The sequence below is a fragment of the Carassius auratus genome, chromosome 36 (genome assembly GCF_003368295.1).
Source record: "Carassius auratus strain Wakin chromosome 36, ASM336829v1, whole genome shotgun sequence".
In the NCBI taxonomy this organism is placed as follows: domain Eukaryota; kingdom Metazoa; phylum Chordata; class Actinopteri; order Cypriniformes; family Cyprinidae; genus Carassius; species Carassius auratus.
This window is the reverse complement of record NC_039278.1, coordinates 14,564,992-14,579,392: the sequence shown is the minus strand read 5'-3', so window position 1 is coordinate 14,579,392 and position 14,401 is coordinate 14,564,992. Positions and strand designations below refer to the sequence as shown.

Below are 14,401 nucleotides of genomic sequence, written 5' to 3'. Positions count from 1 at the left end.
AATCACATCACACTTTGGCAGGTCACATAGTCTGGCCACTGGTCATTAATATAAATATGGCAATAGTTAACCATATGATGTTATATTATCTCCTAAGAAGAGCACTACTTTATTGTTTTATATTCTATCAAATAATTTTCAGTGTCGGCCAGTCAATTAGACAATATTTATATGTGTTATGTGTGTTGTTATCCTCAACTAGGCTGAATTGATTTATCAAAAAATGTAGTAAAACAAATAATAATATTGTAAAATATTGTGCTCAAGAAATTGTGCTTTGTTATTCAGAGTTGAAAACAGTTGTGCTGCTTAATATATATGTAGAAAAGGTGATGCATTTTTTTTCAGGATACTGTGGTGAATAAAAAGTTTAAGCATTTATTTGAAATATAAAGATTTTCTAACATTACAAATGTCAACATTATTTACAGTCACTTTAGATCAATGGAATGCATCCTAGCTGAATAAGGGTATTAATTTCTCAAAAAAAAAAAAAAAAAAAAAACCTTTATCCCAAATGTCTGAACAGTAATGCATAAAAGGATTGTATTGGAGCGAATTTGCAGTCTGCTTTTAAAAAAAAGCATTTCTTTTGAAATATACATATTTATTATATTTATTATAAATGTATTTACTGTCACTTTTGGTCAATTTAAAAGGTCCATGATGAATAAAACTATTAATTTCTAAATTCAATATCAGTCATTAACCTTTATTGTAAGAATCCTCTCCTTTCTCTTCCTCCGTATTTGTTTCCACAGTACAGTTGGAAGTGAGATTACCCACTCTTCCTCTCCAGATATCTTCCAGTTCCTCTTCCTCCTGCTGGAATAGCCAGTGGCCTGGTTTAAGAAGCTCCTCCATGCTGACGTCAGGTTTCTCTGCACAGTCTACACTTGTCTCTTTCACTGTATCACTGAAACACACTGCACAGTCCCTCACACCACAGTTTATGATGCGGCCGCTCTTACGAGAGACTGGGCTGTTAGGGAACAAGTCTGTCTTCTTGTGTTTGGATGTGTAATATAAGTGGCCATTCAAGTCTTTAATTTTAGTGTAAACACTTAAGCAATTGTGACCACCTGATGAAGAAGGACACAGAGGCCTACAGTGAGTGACCGAGGTGGAACCATTAACCACTGGAGAAGAGGCTTCGTGATGGCTGGAGGAAACATTATCAGGTTCTTCATATTCAACCGACGTGAAAACCCTAAGAACAGGCCCCATGCTTTCATAAACTTGGTTTAACTGTTGGGTCTCAGGCCTCAGTGGTTGGTTCTTCTGTGCTGCCCAAATCTTCAATATGAAGGTTTATTTCAGTTTGTTTAGTATGAATCACTGGTTCTACCTCCATTTCTGACTGTGGCGTTCCAGCCGAGGGTAATGTTTGGTTGTTTGAGTCATCATAGATCTGGGCAGGTTGAATCTCCTGTTTATTTTCCATGTTCCAAGACACTGTTGTGAAAGCACTTTGGAAGATTGAAGCTAAGAGTGGATCCTAGAGACAAATAAGAGCAGGTGTTTTTAACTGGTCCACTTAAAGTCTTGACAGCATTAGGGAAATTGTCTTCTGGAAAAGAGTCAGTCTTGTTACTGATGACAGAATTCACCGGCAACATGTTTTTTTTAATGAAAACCTGAAGTTTGGAGTTTGATTGACTTTCTTTCGCTCTCCTTTCTCCTTCTGGCCAAGTGTTACACCTTCGCCTGAAAATGCTTGATGGTTTGCCAGACTTTTCCGATCCTACAGTGCCATGCAGAGAGCTCCTTCGCTGGATTTCCTCCTTACATCTGATTGGCTCTTTCAGCTTGAACAAAGAACTTGGCTTGAATCCGTTGTGACTGTAAACATTTTGCCAAAGAGAGGAGAACGATTGAACTAAGGAGGAACCTGATGCAGAGGTTCTCACGTCCCGCCCTGCTGCATGTGTTGAGGATTCAACCTCCAAGACTCGCCCTGTGGATCTGTAACTATCCGAGACATGCAAATACGTGAACACCTGCAAAAGAGAATTTAATGCAAACCTTACAATATTATAAAACCAAATGTACGGCCAGTTGATAATGGCCCAAACACATTCTGAAAGCATTAAAATTGAATGCATACGTACACAGCTGTGATGGCAATAGCCGAAGCATGACTAATACAACTGCATGCCAAGTTAATAAATCCTATATGGCATATAAAGGCTTCACAGCGAATTATTACAAAACACACCACCAGGAGGCATTTCAAAGCCACGCCATGGAAACTAAATCATGAGGTCATTGTTTTACCACATGGGACAGGATGCACAGAGCCGGGAGAATAATAAGCACATGCATGTCTGGTTTGTGTGCAAGCTTTGAGTTGAGTTTGGAATGTGTCTGAAGTTTACACACTATTCAAAGTGATACTTACTCTATGAGTGATTTCAGTCGGCACTTCATGCCTCAGGTGATCGTCACTTTGGTTTTGGTTAATTTCTAGATTGTTGTGTGAAGATTTTTGCATCAAGTTCTGACTGTAGATTTGTGACTGAGGTTTTTGCAATTGATGCTCTGGATTTTGCATGTTATCAATGTCTGGTGATAGCTGCAGATATGTTTGTTTGTTGCTGTGGTGCAGATTCTCTGGTAGGTGATTGCAAATTGATGATTCAATGTTAAATTTGGACAATTGGCTGGGTATTTCCTCTTTGTTTAGTGACTGGTCTGGTTCTCCTTGGTTTTTGATTTGCAACTGTGCAAGATTCACACAAGATGACGTCTGTTTGGTCTCTTTACTCATGACCAATTCATCTGGACATCTCAGCTGAAGCATTTCTTGTGGTTCTTGCATTTGCATTGACTTTTTGTCTTGTGATTGACATCTGTTTCCCTGAATGCTGCTTGCTGACTCCTCAAGTATTTCATTATTGCTGGGTGACCATTGCTTTGTCACTTGGTTGATGCCCGAAGACTGTTCATCAAAGCTCAAAATGAGACAGATGCTAGAGCCTAGCGGTGTCTTTGAAAGGCAGGACTCCTGACTAACAAAACCGGACACATCATGCCTCCCACTCTGTTGCTCAAAGTTGTTTTGAGAGGGTTGTGTTTCAGTAGCACTTCCTTTGACCTCTCCATTTACAATGCACTGACTATTAGAAGGTATTTTGACAGGCATGGCCTAAACAAGAAAAAAAATCAAATGGAAAATTAACTACAAAAATGATTGCACAAATAAATGCATGATTCTGAATGGTCATTTGAAGAATTTTGCTTTGATTGTAAACGATTTCAATATAAGTGTGCAAAATTGTGTTTCATAGCTCTTGCATGACTATTTCTTCTTAAACAATAAGGCTTATTAAAATTAACCCCTTCAGGGTAATCCAAGATCCTGGTGGGGTTAATTTTGTCATTATTATCACATGACTGTACATTTTCCCTGATTTATTTTAAATCCTTATTAATAAATGATGTCGAAAAAATTATAGAAACCTGCTGTTGAACAAGATCGTCTGGTCTCCCATTCTGGTTTCTTATAAGCTGCTCTCTTTGAGCGTGCCAGTTCACCTGGATCCATCCCAGCATGCTTTGCAACTCATCTGTTCTCTCCTTGATCTGAAGACAGGAAGATTATAATCAAGAAAACATCATAACGAACATTCTGCGGTTGGACGCTGCATATTTAGACAGCTGACATCGCTTTTAGATAACCATGTGGCAGCTGTAAGTAAATCAATCACACACTCACAATGTCTTTAAACTGACTCTCGTCTTGCATAAGCATTTGACCAGCTGCAGCTAGTTTGCTAAACTCATCCAGCTTTGTTTCAATGCCGTGCTCAATCTCTGCAACTTCACTCTCTCTCCAAGCAGAGCTGCCAGCAAGGATACAGGATCTGGTGTTCTCCGTCCACGTACTACAGAGCACAGGAAGAGCGACTGTATCAAAATATCAAATTAGTCCCAAACTAAATTAAGATAACGAGACCACAGATGGGAAAGTATTTCTTGCTAAAGTTGTCGGCATTAAGTATGAAATATTCACTAGGTATAATAACCCAAATTAGTCAGACTTTCTCTTCTTACATCATGGCAAGATAGTTTTCAAAGTAGTCCCGAATCTGGTGGAACTTCTCCAGGCGCCCTCTGTTTTCAACCATGTTGCGGCCTACTTCCTCCCAAGCCTGCAGGATCGCCTGAACCTCTTCCCTGAGAGGGTCTCTCTGCTCTGGGGGATGAACTTGTAGCTGACCGGTCAGTCTCTCCATCGCTCTCACCTCTCCCTCAATGATATTATGATGAACCTTTGTGGGACAAAAGAAATGCATTCTTTAGCATGATGTTTATCACTTAAAATGTCAAACAGAAACTCACTCAATCAATTTCAGGGTGCAGTTTAAAACTAATGTTTTATGAAAGAATCTATAAATAATTTAAAATTGTGTTTAATCTTTTAATACCTAAGAAGCTGGGCCCATCTTTAACTATTGCAGGCAAAGGTTCATTCCTGATCTAAGGTCATTCAAATAGTGACTAATATCTATTCATATTCAATTAGTAAAGTTTTTTTTTTTTTTCATTATCTGACCTCTAGGTCATCCTGCTGCTCCTGTAGTCCCTCCAGACCACTGAGCTCAGGGTCACAAAGCACAGCCATTTCTGTTTCTATGTCCAGGAGGTCCATACTGAGCTCAGCACAGCGGCAGAGGTGCTGGTTTATCCGCAGTGTTAGAGTTGATAGCTGAGAAAAGATACATATTTAAATTAAATGTCAATTGGTTTTATATTTCATCATATAATTCAGTGACATTAATACATTTGCCTTAAAAAAAAACAGTACTGTGCAAACCATTCCATTATTCTTGCCATTAAATGTAATAATCCAGTGACATTTTTGTTTGCACAAGGAGTCTGACAGCAGCCAGTGCTCCACACAGAGATCTGATCTCATCATCATCTGTCTGTCTGGAATAACATGAAGAAACTGTGGCAATGTCTCCAAAACACTTCAAGAACCCTGCAAAGCTACAGGACTGTGCAGATTTTGGGGGCTTGTGTAAAAATGCTGTATGGTGAGGACGCCGTCAAAAAATTATGTCATAAATAGATTTTATGAATTAATTTATATTAACTTAACTAAATTAAATCAACATTTGGTGTGACCACACTATGTGTTAAAAGAAGCTTTTGTCCTAGGTGCACGTGCATTGTTTTCAGGTAGCTTTGCAGGTAGGTTTCTTGAAGTGTCTTGGAGACATTGCCACAGTTTTACTGGATTGAGTCTGTCTGAGTTTGTTCTGTTTCTTCATGTTATTCCAGACAGACTGATGAGATCAGATCTCTGTGTGGAGCACTGGCTGCTGTCAGACTCCTTGTGCAAACAAAAATATCACTGGATTATTACAATAAATGGCAAAAATAATGTTTGGAAATGTAAACTGATATTTACTACTGACACACTACAGCAAAACATAGAAATAACTTTTTTGGTGAAAATACTAGTGGCCTAAGATTTTTGCACAGTACTGTATATACATCGTTAGATGTTATTAAAGTAATTTTTGTGATATAAATGAGTGAAATGTGGTGCTTTTAATTTATTTATATGTAAATCTCTAATATCACGTTGATATTGGACATTGCTTTGTGAAACAAGCTCTGAGCTTTGTAGCTTATTTTTTTACCGAGCTTTGTAGATCATTAGTGATTTGGTCCTGCTTCTGGGGTCTTTCTTGTTCAGATTGATGGCTCAGTAGATTTAGTGACATTTCTGCACCCTCAGCCATTTCTTGCCTATGCAGAGATCCAGGAACATCCTAAAGCAGATTTACATCAGTGTAATTGGTCCTGCATTCATCACATTTTTAAAAAAAATCATACACAAACACACACCATGTTATGAGCTTGAAATTGAGTAAGCTACTTTTCTATTATTCATGTTCAGGTTTTGGTATCATTACAGTTTTAATGAAGGTCATGATGCTTGGCTTACCTGACTTAATTTGTGACAACCACTGTGATCCAGCAGTTCAAGGAACTTTTCGAGCATTCCTGAACTGCATTCCTCTACATTTTCTGAGAGATGGTTTGAAACGGTGAGATCTGACACCATCTGTGCAGCTTTATCTCTGGACTGTTCCTTTTCCGCTGGTTCCAACTTATTGTTTTCTCCATATTTCTCCTGCAGAGCATCCCAAAGGACCTCCACCTGGCTTAGGAGCTCCTCTATTTTGAAGTCTTGTCTTTGTTTTGAACAGTCATGCTCTTCAGTCTTTATTCAGTTTACAAAAAAGGATGGAAAGAGTTAAGTGTGATCATTTATATATCAGTTTAGTGCACTGTTATGAAAAAAAAAATCTTGAAATTGTATTACAGTTCCAGTGGATGCTGTCGACTCCTTCAACAGCTTGGGTCTGAGACAATCTTGAGAGGAAACAGGGGTTGTCTGAGCCCTCTGGCCGATACAGCTGCGAAAACATTATGTGTTAATGAACACTTCACTCAACAACTGCATCTTGAAATCCATTGCATGAAATGACATCAGACATTTATGGATCATTTACTTCATCAGTCATCAACAGATTCATAGTGAAATTAAAAATTAATTGCACCTCTTCCTGTCCTGTTTTTCAGAGACATTGTCCAGCTTGGAACAGCTGCTCTCTGACAATGAGTCCCGACTGCCTACAGAACATTCCTCAACCGGACTCCACATCCTATGTGTCTGCACAAATACATGTTCAGGCATAGATTAAGTTTAATCATATACAATTCATGCATACCACAGATATGGGGGTGACATCTTTTGACTTGGGTGGTAAGAAAAAACCTAGCCTCAGGGTAAAAGATTGTCTCACCAAACAGAAATTTCAGACCAATCGACTTTTTTTCTATGTGGTCATGACTGGTCATTTATAATCACATGCTTGCAAATGTTTTTGGAGGCACTGCAGCTAACCTCAAATCCTCGGAGACGGTTTTGCTCTTCTTTGACGTCTTTTCCCATTACGCTGTTACCCTCATTTCTAGCAAAGCTCTGTGAGTCAGGGCATGTGGTTAAAGGATCAGCGGGTAACACTGACGGGCATTTTGGAGAAACATCTGTCTTCTGGTTCCTGTAGAAGTGGAACTAAACTTTACCTCTAATGGCACCACTGGGGCATCATTACTCTTCAAAACATTTCAAACATATCATGACATTTCATCATCATTTTAGACAGTCAGTCAGTAGACTGTAAATCTTTTCATGCTAACAACTTGCAGATTGAAAATATAAAATTATCCACAGAACACTAGCATCATATCTTTGCAGGTTATGTAACTCTGGACAAAATTTTGCAGCAATTGTTCTGGGGGTGGGAAGATGTTATTTTTGGCAGTCTTCGTGAGCAATGATGTCACCTCCTTCTTGTCTGGTTAGCTCATAGTTAGTGATAGAGGATTCAGCGAGAGAGCCTAAAAGGGGTGTATCCATTTTTTTGTTGGCTGCATGTAAGCCAATGCAGCAGCTTCTTTTTTCAAAAAAAGTTGTGATAATTTTTCCATATTAAAAAAAGAAGAAGCAATTTATTGTTAGCGAATAACAATTGGAGATAGAGAGAGGTCTTAGCCCCATTATCGAAACCTATTAATACTGGAATATATAATAATATTTAACATTCCTTCCTGATTTTCAAATTGTTTCCAAAGTTATTCAGTTTCTAGTAATTTATTTGTATATATATATATATATTGGTCCAACAAATCATTTGTTTCTAAGACCACTGGGAGATTTTTGAGTATGTGTGGTTTTGGTTAGTTTATTGAAATTTGGGGGGAGTGGGGGGTAGGGGGCTTGAATCATGATTTCTGTATGTATGCATTCTACAAAGACTTTACAAAAAAATCTACAAAGATCAATTGGACAAATTTTGTGTAGTACAAGTTATAACTACATGAGTAATCTTTTACGTTTTCCAAGAAAAATTAAATAATATAAAAAGTAATAAAAAATATTTTTTAAACTAAAGTCTTATCAATATATGTATCTGCTAAAAGGTGAATTTTCAATAGCCTCAGTTCCAAATAGAATTACAAGCTAACACAAAAATAAAAGGTAAGTATAATAAAAGTTATAAGTAGGGCTTATTTGACTCTGGTTTGTTGTTAAATCTTTCTGTATCAGTCTGAAATTGTTGCCTTAGTAGTGAGATTTATGACAAACATTCAGACAGTTATTTTTCATCAGTTCCTTCCTCTCTGCACGGCTACATTCCTCTTGATGCGGTTTCACAGAGTACCTGTCTCCATCATCATATCTTCATACCATACATATGAGCTATTCCTCACATCTGCACCAGAGCTGAGGCTAAATCTTCTTCTGTTACAGCCTTTGTTCATCCATAACCACCCTTTCTTTCCCTCTATTTCTTTCCCTGTCTGTCATTTATTCCCTCTGTCTTTTTTTTCTGACACTTTCAGAAGTCATACTATTCAGCAGAAGCCATTCAAATCTGAGTTTCCATAATGGTGTGAATATATATGTAATTCTGTGTCTAAAGCTGTTCACTGTTCTGTGATAAGAGCTATAATACAATGTAATATTTTGTAACTTAAAAGGGTGAACTTTAGCTCAGCCACTAATTACAGCTTTCTATAATGGTATTGGCAATGTTTTAAACCAGCTGTGCATGATTTAATAGAAAGATTATCTGAAAATCACTCAATAAGTATGCAGAATAATATTTGTGTTAGCTCTTAAGTGACATTTGTCTTCCTGGATACAGAATCACACTTTAAATGGAAACAAACATTACATAAACTGGCAAATGCTTAAACAAATTAGTGTGTGAAACAGAATATAGCATTTGGGTCAAAACAACATCTACCATCTATGATCTAAGACTCTGCAATAGGTCAGTATCAAAATAAAAGACCATAACATTACATCACTGCACCACATGTCAGCTCCACTCCTGCATCTTGACAAGTATGGATTCCATTTAAGCATGATGTCATTTACTATTCCAAGCCTTGCATATGATATCACTGCGCTCAAATACTTTGTTTATTATTGTTTTTTGTTCACTGGAGGACAATGGGAGTGAGTGGACTTTCGTTTACCGGAGAAAGTCCTGCAGAAGTGCCCAGTTCTCCTTCACCTCGGCCTGTTTGCATGTAACTCTTTTGGCCAGGGTTGGGTGAAGAGTTGACAGGCAACACGCAGACTCATTCAGCATCTGGAAAGAGAGTTGTCCAGGGAGGGGTGGGGTCATGGAAGGAAATGACATCATTCATTTGGAGTTAATTTGCTACAGTCTGTGTGTGAGACTAATACAACCGTCTACCGTCTGGCTGAGTTCAGAATCATATATAAAAACACAAAGTGACTGTGGCACTGTGACACTTTTTTGATGTTCTCAAATTCAGGTTTACATAAGGAGACAGTATGTCCTCTAATGAGATCATGGGTTGACTTACGTTGATCCGACAGGCGATTTCTCTGGTCTCTTTGTCGCTTTTTTGGATGTCGCCTGCCAATACACGGCTCCTCTGCAACGAAATTCATCCTGGATCAGGACTTGTATTACAATCATGATTTATAAAGACAGTTTGAGGTCTTCTCTAAAAGCCAAAACTAATCAACCCTTGTTTGCACAACCTCGCTGTTGATGGTGCCAATGATGCTGTCGGCTTGTTGGTAAAACGACGAGACGTCTAGAGCTAACATGAGATCCTGATGATAGTCCCTCAGGAGTGACCTCAACTTCAGCCACCTGTAGAGAAAGCGAGCATTTTGTGTCACTAACAAAAGAGTAATAATGCGCTATGCTCCACACTGTGCCAGGAAATCTTACGATTTGTCAGCGTGGTCCCCCGGGCTTTGTCTTCTTCTAAACATTTCCAATCCTAAATCTACAGCATCTGTCTTCTTCTGAAGAGGTCTTTTTGGGTCCTCCTGGCAGAGGAGATGAATTAAGAGTACATGAGGTAATGGTACAAAAAGACACATTAATAATCAAAGCAGAAACATCATTATGGTGCATTTAACCTGCATCAAGTCCAGACTCGTCGTCAGTTGGATGAGAGAGTTCTCAAAGTCTTTGAAATCTCTCCTTTGGCTGTGAGACGTGTCCTCCGGTTGATCATGTGGGAAAGTTGGCATGCTGTAATCATACTGAAGGTTCCTTATCTTTCTTCCTATAGTCCATGGATCAGTCTGTAAAGATATATAGCGGCTAGAATATGAGCTGTGGGCGGCTAGAATATGAGCTTTACACTGTGTTTTCAAAGTTGTAAATTAAAGAATGACTATTGGAGTACATTTCAGTTTTTCACTTGAAGTATTGCAGTATTCACTCTCTACTTGAATTCAATGTGTTGCTAGCAATTCTGAGTGAAAATACCTATTTTACTAGTTTATGTGGATTCAAAGTTTTTTTGGTGACACATTTGAAACTTTTTTTAGCTTCTTAAGTTTTTATCAATTTATCTTGCATTTAAAAATATTTTCATTGTGAGTTTTTTTTTTTTTTTTGTAGCAGTAATATTCTATTATGGTTTTCATCTGTACTCTTCGCCAAGTCCGACAGACTATTTTTCATTTTGTAAATCTTCCAAGATGTCTTACATAATTCTATGTTGCTGCAACTAATTCGATTTGTGCGCCAAGTTCTGGTTCTTCTGCAGTTTCTCAGCTGTTTTTTTCTTCAATTTTGTTTGTTTGGGTACATGAAGTACAGATTAAGTACTGAATTGATTAAAAAAAAAGATTACTTACAAGATGATATGCCAAAACATTCCCTTCAGAGGTATCAGATATCTCCACAGTGAACACCTCATGATTATGCACCTGTGTTTAGGACAGCCAGGGGATTTTTAGGATGTATTTTAGAGGGTAAAACACAATAATAGCAGGATCTGAGTCTGTTGGCCCACCAAAAATTCACGAGCCTGCAGCAAGGTGTGGTACTGCCAAATAATGATCTCATCTATCAGAGGTGGTGTTTTATGTTGCAGATCTTGCATTGCTTAACTTGCATTCTGCACCACTGCGATGACTGCATCTACGGACATGGTGTTAAAATTCTTTAAGTGTGTGCAAACCACACCTTTTGCCCTTTAACATTTAGCCTGTAGTTTTGTTTTACCATTTATACAAAAAAGGGAATCAAGTAAAAGTTGTGGAATACTGCAACATAATGTGGCACTTATTTATCCATAAAGTACATCACAACTATTAGCAATCATCATTTTTTATCATTAGTGTCTGATCATCAGTTTAGACTCAGATCCTTCCATGTGTGTTCCAGTTTGGAACTACTCTGCATTTTTATGGGGAAATTACCAGTTCATCTCGACTGTGGGCTTGTGTAATGAAGGGCCTGGCTATGACCTCATCTCAATGAGCACAGTGTGCAAAACTGTAGTAATCCACACAGATTTTTCTTTCTTTTTCTTTTTCTTCTCTCACAATAAGACAATGTGTTCTTGTTGTACTCATTTGTGCTATAAGAAGTTGCATTTCAAGTTTTGCAGTGAGAAACTCCTCGCAGACATTTGTGGAGACTGTGCATGGGCAGGCAGTAATAAACAGCTCATAAAAAATGTTGAGAGACTGAGAGAATAACAAATATGGGGCTGGTGTTTGTGCTGTTGGTTTGTGACCTCTGTGAGAAAAGAAAAAGCCAACTAACTAAAAATGTTTACATTTGAAAAGTGTAGAGTTTGGTTTGTTTCTGTTTGTAAGTCTATAATTGAATTTAGTGGGAATAATTTAAAGTGGGATATGTTTGTGTGTTATTATATTATATATATATATATATAATATTAAAATATATGTATATATTTAATTATTTACATAATAAAGAAAATTTATATAATATATTATTTAATATATTATATATATAATTTATATTCTGTAAATTTAATTATATAATTATTATTTAAAACACAACAAACCTTTTGGTTATAATCTTTCTTTATTTTGTTATCTAATGCATGTATCATCTTTAAGTTTGAAATTAAATGAAATTATTGAATGAAATTATAAAAAATTTGCTATAATTTTAAATGATAAAGCTGTAGAAATATGTATTTACTCTTTCACACACAAACAACTTTATCATTTACAATTATAACTAATATTTTATAATTTCATTAAAAAAAATGAATGACTGTAATATTTTGTAATATTACTTTAAAGTACTGTTTTTTTCTATGTGTGCAAAGAATTTCTAGCTAAGGAATATAATGTCCACCACATGCAAACAGAGCAGTTTTGCTCACCTCCAGCTGTGCACCGTGCTTGTCACTTTCCTCAACAAGAAACAGCTTTTCAGTAGAAGTAATGGGCTTGTTTGTCTCACAGTTTGCCACATTAAAGCCAGTGACAGTCTGGTTTTCAACATTTGCACACATAGCTATCTTCTTGATGGATCTGGAGGAAGCCGGTGGGGACACAGAGTCCCTGTCATCTCCCTCTTTAATATCGTCCGAAAGTCCCTCCACAGGTGTAGATGTGGACACTCTGTCCTCATGGAAAGGAGAATCGTCATTGCTTGAGTCGTTTCTTATTTCACAGCAGTCCAGAACTGGTACAGGAAGCATGATGCTCACATAATCCAGACATCTGTTTTCGGATGGGACAGATAACTTGGTCCCAATAGTGAAAGGTTGGATCCTCTTCATTGCTGTTCTTGCTTTAATCATCTGATCGTGGAACAAATAAGCATAAAACTATAAAAAACCATTCTCAATGTTTAAAAGAATCCTCCTTCTGGTACATCCAATCAAGTTACAAGCCTGAGTAAACCGAGTCAGTCCACGAAGCTAAAATGGTCCACTCTGAAGTCTTCTGAGACACTGTAGACAGACTTTTGAGATGCAGACTGCAGGAACTGTGGAGAACTCCAACCTCACTCCTGCACAGACTTTGAGAAAGCGAGAGGGGGTGAGGGAGGAGAGGAGTAATAGAGAGTTTAGGAGAAACAGAGTGAGGTCATCACACTCAGTCATGGCCCCATTTGGAGAGAGAGAGGGCTGTAAACCCAATCTGTAAAAGCTTCCTCCCCAAATAAGACGTAGCGGGCAGATAAGAGTCAGAAACACAAAGTCGAGCCCTCTCCGAGGCCTTGCTTCTCAACAATGATGTCATATATTTTTCCTCAGCTGTTCTCTTTCACTTTCTTTTTTTTTCTCATGCATTCCTTTTGTCAGATTTCATACAGCATGCATGCAATTCACAGATCTTTTATGTTATAGAATATTTGGTTAATCAATCTAAAGATACATGTGCTTGGATGCTTCCTGCAACAAGCTTCCTGCTAGGTGAGTAGATGCAGGAGGCTGTAAGTGCTTTAGACAGTGGTTGCCTCATACTATTATCTAAATGTTTACAGAGCAGCAGCAGGGGAAAACATTGCACATTTTAACTGTGACCCTCCTCTGATTTAAACCAGGTGTTTGGTGCAGTTTGTTGGAATAAGCTACTGTGTAGCAATTGTCTAAAATGATCAGTTTTATCTCAAAATGCTGATGCTCCTGACACTTCATTTATTTATTAATTAATTAGTATGAAGTTTACTTAACAGACTTAAAAGTTCATAATATAGCAGTAAGCCACAAGAGACCAATATATAAACACCAATAATATAATATAATATAGCTTATATATGTTTATGATTGTGAAGCAACATAGCAACCTAAAGGTATTGGTTTTTTTTCTGAAATAAAATATTAGTTTAACTGTTTCATGCAAATAAAAAAAAGGAAATAAACAGCAACATGTCAAAAAAACAAAACATAATGACACACCAGCAATGACCACTATACAAGATAGGCTAGGGCTAGTTAATGCTTGTCTAGACCTAAAATTATTTGTGCCAAATCTACATTGCTGTACAAAGAACAGAGATTCCTCAAAGACAACAGCCCAGTTTGAGTGAAAATCTATGCAGCAACATGATCGTGGATTCCTTTCGATGTGGCTCATCCTTAAGCTTGTCTTTTCATGAACAGACTAAAGTGTGAACAAAGCCTTTAGTCACAGAGTCTCCCTACAGATCTTTTTTTTTTTTCTTCCGTACTGCCTTTTAGGCTTCTCTTGGGTTTTTATTCTCACAATATAAAGTCAAAGTTGTTTGAATAATTATGCAGGGACAACCACAGGGGGAGTCAATCTGCAGGTAACATCAAATTGAATATTTTGATTGGTAAATCCTTTGATTGTGCAACAGTCTGACATTTTAGATGATGATGAATGACTTATGGTCTAACTAGAAGTACTTCTGACGTAATGCTTTAAACGCCTGTTTAAAATGTCCTACCACAGTTGTTTCTTCAGCTTCTATCATGATAAGCCCTTCAGTAAGATGTAGCTACTCAGTTAAATTGTTAAAAGAAAAAAAAATCTGTTTAACATGAAGCACTAATAAAGTCAAAAATGCATCCT

The 14,401-nt window shown here is 37.4% G+C and overlaps 1 protein-coding gene across 1 annotated transcript; it reads right to left on the bottom strand.

Moving 5' to 3' along the window:
- Positions 1-357: 357 nt before the first annotated feature.
- Positions 358-12,894, bottom strand: LOC113055379 (uncharacterized). Its single transcript, XM_026221654.1, has 17 exons — positions 12,238-12,894; positions 10,001-10,168; positions 9,807-9,907; positions 9,611-9,725; positions 9,430-9,501; positions 9,073-9,188; positions 6,929-7,085; positions 6,582-6,694; positions 6,344-6,437; positions 5,963-6,241; positions 5,655-5,786; positions 4,559-4,711; positions 4,057-4,274; positions 3,719-3,887; positions 3,463-3,585; positions 2,402-3,148; positions 358-2,000 (listed from the first exon to the last, which is right to left on the bottom strand). Exons 1-17 carry the CDS (start codon positions 12,658-12,660, stop codon positions 1,434-1,436), a joined length of 3,747 nt encoding a protein of 1,248 aa, XP_026077439.1. The 5' UTR covers positions 12,661-12,894; the 3' UTR covers positions 358-1,433.
- Positions 12,895-14,401: the final 1,507 nt, after the last annotated feature.

Excerpts from the sequence above, each read along its gene's own strand:
- LOC113055379 (XM_026221654.1), bottom strand. The coding sequence starts at position 12,660 with ATGATTAAAGCAAGAACAGCAATGAAGAGGATCCAACCTTTCACTATT. Across the intron at positions 4,712-5,654 it reads CTAATGATCTACAAAGCTCG|CTATCAACTCTAACACTGCG; the intron begins GTAAAAAAATAA and ends ATCTTTTCTCAG. Across the intron at positions 3,149-3,462 it reads ACGATCTTGTTCAACAGCAG|GCCATGCCTGTCAAAATACC; the intron begins GTTTCTATAATT and ends TTTCTTGTTTAG.